Genomic DNA, 10,914 nt, shown 5'->3' on the forward strand with positions numbered 1-10,914 from the left:
ATTAAAAACATAATTTTTAGTAAGTAAAAGAGGTCAATTAAAAATGTGAATAGAATGAGATCAAACCCACCAATGCATCAAAGGGTTAAGTGGGATCTCCTAAATAACAAACCTTACAGTAGAAGAGATGTGGATCTCCAGACAGAACCAGTCTGCTTGAAGTAGCCTATAAATACCTCGGTGATGTATATTGCAGCATCACAATGCAAAGCCTATAACTTGCTTTCCCCCCCCAATAAAGTACTTTGCTTTGTAGCCCAAAGCATTATCACAACATATAAATTGACAAACAGCTGTCTTTCCATTACAATAATTGACAAACATTTACAGATGCATTTCCTGTTTTACAGCTGCTATCATAGATCTGCACATTAAGTTTTGTGTTCCAACTTCAATAAGGTGTTTTTTATTTGAGCAATATATTGTGATGTAGCTTAGGGTCCACCATCCGATTTTTAATGTTGTGGTGAGCCAGGTTTATGACAGGACATTTAATATTTAGACCGTGAACCTCGCACAATGCCTTTGCCATAGTATCCCGTCCCATTCTGTCCCGTCTTGTCTGATCGTGTCTCGCCCTGTGACACCGTTCCTCGTCCTGCTCGCCTTGCCCTGCTTTGGCCTGTCTGCTCTCCCGTGTCGTCTTTGGCTCTGCTTTGTGCTGCTGGTGGCTGTTTGCTGGTGGCTCAGTGTGCTGTCTCCTGTGTGGGGGACTCAGGGATGAAGATCAGTACCTCCTGCGTCACTCCAGCCCAGCCCTGGACCATGACTCACCGTGCGGACAACACATGCTGCTGGCCCACCTGGAGCACCAGGACAAGGAGCAGCTCCAATGCACCCTGGCCCGCCTGGAGAATGAGAACAGGTCTGTATCCAAAACCACAAACAACAACACGTGTTTTAGGACGTGGTGCTTTGAGTCTGGAGCTCGTTTCCTTTCTTGATTTGTTCAGTCGTTGCTGTGGGTTTGTTTTCACACACGGTAAATCCTTCTGAGCTAGTTCGATTGCACATTGTATGTCGACAGAGTAAACCAACTCCATAACATCCATGAAATGTGCTGTTTCTGTAAACATTGAGAAAAGTGTGGATTTTGGTTATAGAATTAGAATGAGGTTTAGATTACAGTTTGGCATAAGGCATGAAGCAGAGATGTAAAAGTTAGGGAAGGATTTCCATCAGTAAAGCAAGAAGCATAATAACACACATGTGTGTTCACCCCGAGGCATTATACTGTTTTCTGTATGTCTGCTGCAATTTGCTTCTGTAAACACTTTCCCATTCGAAATCCTATTGAACAGCATTAAGATAACAAGACGTATTTTCTGTGTGCATACCTGACAGTAAAATATAATGTGTTGATAACGTGGTAATACTTCACTCTGACAGTTTGTTGGTGTCCTGCAGAAGAGACAGAGAGAGTCCACTATGGGTTGCCTCATGTGATGTGAAGTGAAAAGCATCTCTGCAACACATTAGTTTAGATGTTAATGTTTGCATTTGAATTTATTGTGTCCTAGTTGCTAAGAGGCTCGGGCATTTTCCATAAATGAAGCAAATTCATTTCTCCTATGCACTTAATTGGTTACCAGAGGCAACCTTTATGCCAATGATTCATATGAATAATTTTCTCTTGTCTTCAATTCACTTGTGACCTTTACACACACACACACACACACATACACACACACATGGTGACATCCTGCAACACACACACACACACACACATTCACACACACACACACACACACACACGGTGACATCCTGCAACACACACACACACACACACACACACACACACACACACACACACACACACGGTGACATCCTGCAACACACACACACACACACACACACACACACACACACACACACACACACACACACGGTGACATCCTGCAACACACACACACACACACACACACACACACACCACACACACACACACACACACACACACACACACACACACACAGAGAGAGAGACTTGTGCCCTTTGGGTGTCTGAAACCTTGACCCAGTTCAGTTATGACACTGCAGTGGGCTCTGTTGTTCTTATTTATGACTATAGTGGCTGCTGTAGCTTAGTTTATGTCCTCTGCTGTGGCTCTCATGTAGCTCATACCTGAACAATATACCAATACCACAATGAAGTAACTTCAACCCTGTCCTTCTTTTTGTCTTGGAGAGTCCGGCTCCTTTTTAACAGCTTAAAAATAGATTTCTACATACTGTGTTTTACAAGATCAGAAGAAAAGAGGAGACAAATGTTATTATTAGTTATTAGTATTACTACATACAAACAATGAGGAAGCAAATACAGGGTTTTCTCCACTGGTCTGGATATTGGGGTGTGATGATGACCCTGTGATGTGTGCAGCTCTTCAGTAATGCATCACAGCACAGCGCATAATCAGTTGTTGCCCTGAGTGTCACACATGTAGGAGATGGAAGACAGTGATGTATTGCAGCTAATGTTCAAATTGATGATGATTGCTCTGCGTGTGGTACGATTTTTTGTCAATACATTGGCCTCTTGCCGTATTATTTTTATGTGTTGGTATTTAAGCATGTGGTGAAATGACTCTAATTATATAAATCACAGAAATGTCAGATCATTATGTGTCAGATGGGAGCTGGATAAATACCTTCCGTTGTGTTTATGTGTTTTGTATGCTGACAGTCTTCCTTCCATCTGTCCCACACTGCGGGTCCTCAGGGTGCTGCAGAGCGAGTACAGGAGGCTCAAGTGGAAGCACGAGGAGGCGGCGTCTGTTCCCATGTTGACTGAGGCTGGAGAGGGCGGTCCAGGTTCACCCACGGAGGGAGGGCAGCAGGACGAGGAGCTCCTGGCCGAGGCGCGGGTCCTCCGGCAACACAAGACGCGCCTGGAGACACGCATGCAGATCCTGGAGGACCACAACAAACAGCTGGAGTCGCAGCTTCGCAGGCTCAGGGAGCTACTGCTACAGGTACACCTCCGTGAGAGGCAGTCGTATAAATACATTTAGCAAAGTACTAAATAAATAAACTCCACTATAATTATTTAACAGCTACAGTCACTAGTTACTTTGTAGAATAGTTTGTTTGTAGATAAATGTAATATTGTTTCATGTTGACCTGCAGTGCACTGACCAACAGGTTAAGCTTGTATCAAGTGTATCAAGTGATCACTTGTACATTTTCAATTGTACAATTGTTCTTCATAGGAATGTGTTAAGAAAAGTGTTAGCATAACAAAGTCAGCATTATACTGCTAAAGTTAGCTCCATCTCAGACAGTTACAACCGTAATATGCTGCCAATATTAATACACAATAATAGTGGTCAAATAGTATAATATACATTATAATATAACACCCCAGTAGTAATAGCAATTATTTATACTGATACTTCTGATTAGTTTATGTTGCTAGTAATAGTTATGCACTTACCTTACATGGGGGTGTAAAAGAAGAAATACAGGTTATATAAATGTTCAAAAAAGATGGATAATAACAGTAAAAGAAAAGCCTTTCACATTTCTCATTCACTTAGATGGATCAAAAGAGTAACTGAAAAGCAATTAAGTTATTTCTTAAGTATTCCATCTTCCCCTGAAGCAACAGTAGTATAAGTGGTTGCTTTAGCTGCGTACAGTTTGTGTAACATGGCGTCATCTGAGTGCTTTTTCCACTAACTTGAGTTAATGCCTTCTCCTCTTGCGCTCCTCTCCTCTGTGGGGTCCTCTTGTGGAGATATTATATTGATCTTCATTGCTTTGCGGATGATACGCAACTGCACGTTCTGATGATGCCTGCCACCGACGATGTGCCCTTTATTATTTTCTGCTTTGCTTAAATTAAGAATTGGTTTTGGATGTCCTGCAGATGAACGACTCCAACTCAGAAATAATTATAATTACTTATATTAACACTATTGTCTAGTCTCAAGCCTAATCTAATAATGTTTAAAAACAGGCTGTGATCTAATCTATATAAATTTGCATAAATCAATTCTTTACAAAACCCTGCTGCCAGACCTTCAACACGTTCTAAGACTTGCAACCATATCACTGTAATCCTTGCTCTCCTTGATTGTAAGATAATACTGCCTGTTTTTGAAAGACTTACATGGTCAGGCTCCCGCTTATGTACATGATCTGCCAATTTCCTCTTCGGTCTCTGCTTTAGATCCTCTGTTATGGCCCTACTAATGGTTCCTAAATGTTAACCTGTAGCTAAAGGTGCCTTTGCTGTCCGAGCCCCTCAGCTGTAGAAGTCTCTAACACTAAAGGTGAAAAGTTCGATCGCAACAGACACTTATCATTCCATCAACGACAGCGTATGCTCTGTGAAGGGGCTCTGGTTAACTGCATTAGTTATATTTGTAACGTGTAACTGAACTGTAGTTGCACCTTGAATATAGCGCACAGGCAGACACAAGTTCAATGGCTTTCAACATTTGTATGCACCACGCTGCCTACATCCGGTAGCTCAGAGCCTCACATACAGCTTTGTATATAATAAAGCAAAGAAGAGACATGTAAAACATTTTCTATATATATATATATATATATATATATATATATATATATGCCAACTGCTCTGAAAATGTACATTTTGAACTTTGATTCTATACTATGGCAAGATGAAAATACCAGTAGTGGGAAATCAGAAAAGTATAGAAAGAGTTAAAAAAAAAAGAGGATAAGCCTTAAGACATTCAGAGCGTAATATTAAAGGATTTCCTGCAGTCTAAAGGAGAGGTATGAGAAACAGATGGATATGAGAGTGGGAGCTGAAACACACAGTTACTGGGTTACTATAATAAGAAAGTGTAAATTGTTAGCCTTGGGAGTACAGATGTAAATTGCGCACACATATCACTGAATACAGATAGAGCAAAGCGAGTGAGTGACAAGGGAGCAGGAGGGACAGGATGCTTCTTCTTCGGGTTAAAGACTTGGAAATTGAGAGTAAAGAGAAAAAGAGAAGAAGGAGGCGATAAACATTCCAGTTTCATCTCCTCAAAAAATGAAATCAATGAAATCTTCCTTTGTGGTCTGCGGAAGTTTATGTTTGAATTCCTCCCCAATCTCTGCAGACGCCCCGATTTCACCGCAACTACTGAACTTACTCACCACCCTGGGTATTGCTACAATGTTGCTAACAACAATACAAAAGATTGAGGGTTTGCATATATGTGATATTTGGGAATATCCTCTAGAGCTACATTATACATCTTTCATTGTGATTTGACACTTTCCCCCACCTCTGCCTGCAATGCTGCTGTGTGCAGTGCAATTCAATATCTTTTGATCTGTCTGTCAAAGCACAAGTCGCAGTAACCTCATGGTTTTTTGTAACAGCCGTCGAGGCAAAATAACCTTTTCTTTTATAATTCTGCTCTGAGATGGCGGTGGAGAGCTGCTGGCTGTGTGTCATTAACTATCACATTCATTACTTTGTGAAAGGCTAAATGTCTCTGTAGTCTGAAAACATGATGGATTTGAGCAATTATTTGGATTGAATGGTAATCAGTCTTTCCCAAAAACAGCCCAAAGATGACTCGGAGGCCAACGGATCAGAGCCGTCCACCCTGTCTTCTCCTGTGTCTGGAGGGGGTCACCACGGGGAGCCGGCGAGCAGAGAGACCACGGACACTGAAGCAGCAGGTCAGCGACATGCACGCACGTAGAATATGAAAATATGCATCTTCCCCTCCCCCTCCCGCCTAACCATTCATCGAGGTGTAACCTTGTGTGTGTGTGTGTGTGTGTGTGTGTGTGTGTGTGTGTGTGTGTGTGTGTGTGTGTGTGTGTGTGTGTGTCAGGAGATGATATGGAACAGGATACGGTGCTGCAGCTCCAGGAAGTCATCGAGCAGCTGAGAAACGTTTTCCCTTCGGAACCGGGTGAGTTCTGCGAACAGCTGCGTGCACCGTAGCAGCACACGCTTCAGGGACAGACGCTTTGCTCCTCCATCACCCGCGGGAGAGTGAGAGATGGAGAGGAGAGCAAATATGTACAGCGTTGGGTCGATCGTCGGGGGGAGGGACAGGGAGATTAAATGACAGGGAGGAGGAGTAAGATAAAGAGAGACGGAGAGAGTAGCACAGAGAGAGAAAGAGAGCGTCACTGTCACACACTTTGCAAACTGTCCCGTCGCATTTAAAACGCAATTTGCTGGGAAGTCCAAAGCCTGTAACTTAAACAAAGAAAGGGATTATCATAATTATAGCCTCCTCAGTCATAACCGGGAACATTTTTCTCAGCCTTGTGCACGCTTTCCGGAAATTGTTAAAGCTTTTTTCTTTTCTTTTTTTTTTTCTCTTCTTCTCTTTTCTCATTTCAGGCACCACCTCACACATCTAACCCCGAGTGGGCCCGGAGAAGCAGAGTGAAAATCTGAAAGGACGCCTGATGGCAGAGGGAGGAGCTCCATACGGCTGAGGTCAGGCCACAGTACACCAGGCCCTGTGACCACTGCAGCAGCTATGATACCCAGAGCTAACCCTCTACTGAAATATGTGCACTAAAAGCCTTTGTCATGCAAACTGCTAAAGGCTCACACGGATGTCCGTTTGGCCAGGCTGCGCTTCATGACTTCAGTTGTGCAGCCTGACACCAAGTTAACCAGCCAAAGGAAACTAACGTTAGCAGCAGGTCAGGGAGAGACTAAAGTAAAGGAACATGCCCAGCCAAGACACTGTGCTTACCAGTATCTGTGTAGTCGTTCGGAGGTGTGAAGCTTTATCTGTCCAAAGCACAAATTGGACCTTCCACAAGGAGAACTTTAAAAAAAAATGCAAAAAGGAATAAGAAGAATACCACCTTGTTTTGTCAAAATGCCTGTATCTTCAGTCTTTGTTTTCTCCTTGAATGTTTAATCATGGTTGTTATTTTTGTTTTTTTTTCAAGATTTCTAGAGTAAGCTAGATCAGGGCAGGGCTGACTGATTTCATGTGGCTGCGTGGTGCAGATTGTTAGGGAGATGACAGCACCCACAATGAGCTTATTTACTTTGTGAGAAAGACACATCATCAGTTAAATCCATGATTTATTTAAGACAGCCAAAGTGCCCGCTAGCACAGCGCCTCTGTATGCACACACTGTGTTCCTCTAATCCTCTCAAACTGCTTGTCGTTCTCATTGCTCGCCTCTCCTAAGTGAGCCCTTTACGCTCCTACAGAACCACTTGCACTCACCGTACATGCACAAACACAAACACACACATGTATGCTGCTACATCCGCACTCCCTATTTACAATGCACCTTTCCTTCGTTGTACACTAAAGGCTCCGTGCATGATCAGTAATATGTGCCATGCTGCATCACTAAGAAATACAGACACTTCCATGGAGAAAAAAATGGAGTTCCATTTCATCTCTTTGGCTCGCAGGATTTAGACATGCTCTCAGTTTTGAACCAATTTGTATTGTGGCTGAAACTGGATTTTGTTGAGGAAACGTCTGCCGATTAATATCAGCATGCAGGCTTCCACTCTGGGATCTTAGCGTTCTTCTGCTGTGTGCAGAGAAAGAGAAGGAAGGAGCTACACGCGGTAGTGCTGCAAGTCTCTCTCGCTCTCTCTCTCGCTCTCTCTCTCTCTCCTCTCAGAGTCTCTTTGTCCCTCTCTCTCTCTCTCTCTCTCTCTCTCTCTCTCTCTCTCTCTCCTCTCTGAGTCTCTTTGTCCCTCTCTCTATATATCATTATAACATGGTCCTACACTGACATCATCCTTTATAGTCCCTCTTCTCCATTGTATATTTAAATAGGACACTAGATATTTATTCTACATGACTCAACATAATTGCTTTTAGATTTACAAACAGACAAGTGGTTGAAATGGCGTTGCCCTCATTGTATCAGGGTCATAGGGTGCGTTCTGTTCTGATCATAGCACACGTCATTGAATGCCTTAAAACCAACACCATACGAACAAGAGTTAGTCATTTCGAGACTCCTTTTTATCATTGTGTTTTTAGATTCAGGAAAGGAGGTTGCATCAGAGAGTGTGTGTGTGTGTGTGTGTGTGTGTGTGTGTGTGTGTGTGTGTGTGTGTGTGTGTCTGTGTGTGTGTCACTGTCCCTAGACAGCCTGTGGGTAATTTGCGCTAACAAGAAGAATGGAAAAGTGTAGATCACAGCGCGTGAGCATCCATACGTTAAAACCAGTTAAATTGGGCCCCATGATGCTGGGGGCGCTTGGAGAGAAACAAGAGAAGAAAGGTGAAGAAAAAAAAAACAATCCATTCATTGCTCGAGGGCTGGTGGGAGAGCTCCACTTTGATATGCCTGCCACAGTGAAATCTCCAGAAGCAGGACAAGAGGACGCCTGAAACAAGTAAGCTGTGGCTCTGTGTTTCTCAGTAAATCATAGCAGCTCCTTCTCACAGAATCCAGAGATACACACAGTTAGGAATTTATCTTAAACCTTAAAACGACTTTCTGACCTCACACATGAGTTTGAAACCCATGTGCTGAATTCATTACGGGCTCCCCCTCCAGGCACACAGCGCTCACATTTTGACACCGTAATCCTCAGCACTCGCTGCCTGTTAGTTTTGATACTGTTGCTAGGGAACTGTCCCCAAGGACGCTGTTCCACAGGTTTGTGAATTTTGAAAGGTGATGTGCCGTTCATAATACAAATGCTAATAGCCTTAAGGGAAGCAAGAGAGAGAGAGAGAGAGAGAGAGAGAGAGAGTGAGAGAGAGAGAGAGAGAGCGCCCCTCTCCTCTTCTTCACTTCCACCTCCACTGGAAGCCTGTTGCCGTTCAGCTGCTGAAGAGTCACTATCATCTGTTGAGTCCATCTCCAGCATCACAGAACAAGTCAGAACAAAGAGCAGCAGCTTGGATGAAAACAAACCATGTTTATTCATAGACATTAATTTATTGGTACTCACACATCTCATTACACATTTTGTCTGTGGGTACACAACATGATGTAACAGTGACATCATTAGAGGAAAAAAGAAGAGGAGTAACTCCTAATAGGGTTGCCTGTCAACATTGTGTTTTATTTTAAGACAATATCGAGGAGGTGGATTGAAATAAATACACCAAGTGGTTACATGAGATACACAGTTTGTCCCCCCCCCCCCCCCCCCCGTGTCTCACTCTGCTGCTGTTAGCGTCTAAATTGGCTTTGATGGTCATCCAGCTGCAGGAGTCAGGCTCATCTCTCTTTCACCGTGTGATCATCTGATCCACGTTCGCACTTCTATGCTGGTCGTGACTCCCTATATTCCCTACACACAGAGGACGCTGATATCTCTCTCCACACTTCTGTTACTGCATGTAGCCAGACAACACGCTCAACGATCAACGCTCCCCAGCCTTTGTTTCACAACCTCCATGTTTGCTATCGTCATGCATCTTAGCTCGTTTGTCACCCTCACATGACAGGTCAATGAATCACATAACCTCAAACAAGGTGTGAACACTAACGTATATACACACACTCATACCTTACTGGTGAGCTGAGTTTTATTTGATTTTACTATCACCGTTAATATACCTCATTAATCATTCAAATGTTTTTTGATTAACGGTTTTGATTTGATGTTATTATCCAGCACTCAAACACTTCTTGCTGTCTTTTCTCTGGAGTTTTTAATCTGTATAAAAAGGTTTTCTGAAGAAAGGCTTTTTACTGTAATAACAAGTGGGTTACTGGCTGCTTTCTACTCTTTGTGTACAGAAATAAAAACTTTGTATTTGGCAAACTCCTTGTCTGCCTGTGCTTTTTTATGTGCCTGTAGTTATCCCTCTGAGAACTGAATATTGAAATTTAACTCTAACTGAATGGTGCCAAATGCGCGTTGCTATATATTTTTCTCCTTGTTTTTGTTTTATTTGGATTTGTATGTGGCAGAATCAATTTCAATTTCCTGTTGAGGCTCGGCTGTTGATCACGTGTCTTCCCTGCTGTTTCACTTACTGCATCCACGTTGCTGTTAGTTTAAGGTCTATTCATCGTTCTGCCCTCAGATTCCCCTGTGTTCCTTTGGCTTTAGACAATACAACTCCAACCCATTGGTCTATTCTGATTGATTGCCACCATTTCCTGTCTTATCACAGGTGGCTTTATTCCCTTGGCTTATTCTGCTTGGGCCCGGTGCAGCACTTGATGGACATTTGACCTTCTCTCTGACCTTATCCTGCACTGATGTCTTGCTTACTACATTATCTTTGCCTGTGCCGGTGGGCGCGGGATCGCTATCTTTATCTGTCGCTCGATTATCTGGTGCACCCTGCCTGTCCTGAACCACGAGACTCTCTATATTTTCATTATCTAACCTCTCTCCACCCGCTCTCCCGCTCTCTAGCTCTTTATTACTCTGCTCTGTTTTCACATCTGGGTCTCTCTCTGTTCCTGTATCATCCACTCCCTCTGTCTCATCAGAGGTGGGTTTCTCTGAGCTTCCCTTGTCTTTCATCTTATTGTCATCTGTCTTCTTACCAGCCTCAGTTTTTTCTTCAGTGGCTTTCTGTGTAAATCTGACATTCTTTTTTCTTGCTGCACTCTCTCTCTTGCTCCCATCAGGCCCCCACTTCTCATGTGTTGTATCCCAGTAAGTCTTGTTCTGGCGGCAGTGCAAGATGCGTACGCTCTCACCCAGCTTTTTCAGTTCCTGGCGGACGAAGGGTTTGAATGTTGGGTCCAATTTCTCCACCATATCCAAGTCCCTCCGAGCCTTATTCTCGTTGCACAAAGCGCAATGTGCTCGGGCCCGCTGATACACCGCCTTAAAGTTACCTACGGGAAAAGACAGTGCAGAGGTATAAATGACCGGAATAAAGACCAAAAACAGGTGAAGAAGCAGAAGGTCAGCAGGAAGAAAACCCTTAAAGCAGTAAAAATGAAAAGTTATACGGTGAGATAAACCACTAGAGGGAGGATGATAGAACTGCACTGAACACCAGTGG

The 10,914-nt window shown here is 43.2% G+C and overlaps 1 protein-coding gene across 1 annotated transcript in view; it reads left to right on the plus strand.

The window, feature by feature from the left end:
• Nucleotides 1–10,281, plus strand: part of drp2 (dystrophin related protein 2) — a 65,199-nt gene extending 54,918 nt beyond the window's left edge. The window contains exons 19-23 of the mRNA XM_029441902.1: nucleotides 719–865; nucleotides 2,719–2,971; nucleotides 5,537–5,654; nucleotides 5,813–5,893; nucleotides 6,334–10,281. Coding sequence (XP_029297762.1) covers nucleotides 719–865; nucleotides 2,719–2,971; nucleotides 5,537–5,654; nucleotides 5,813–5,893; nucleotides 6,334–6,353 — 619 coding nt within the window. The 3' untranslated portion in view covers nucleotides 6,354–10,281. The remainder of the gene's footprint in view (nucleotides 1–718; nucleotides 866–2,718; nucleotides 2,972–5,536; nucleotides 5,655–5,812; nucleotides 5,894–6,333) is intronic.
• The last annotated feature ends 633 nt before the right edge of the window (nucleotides 10,282–10,914 follow it).

Source organism: Cottoperca gobio, chromosome 10 (genome assembly GCF_900634415.1).
Source record: "Cottoperca gobio chromosome 10, fCotGob3.1, whole genome shotgun sequence".
NCBI lineage: Eukaryota > Metazoa > Chordata > Actinopteri > Perciformes > Bovichtidae > Cottoperca > Cottoperca gobio.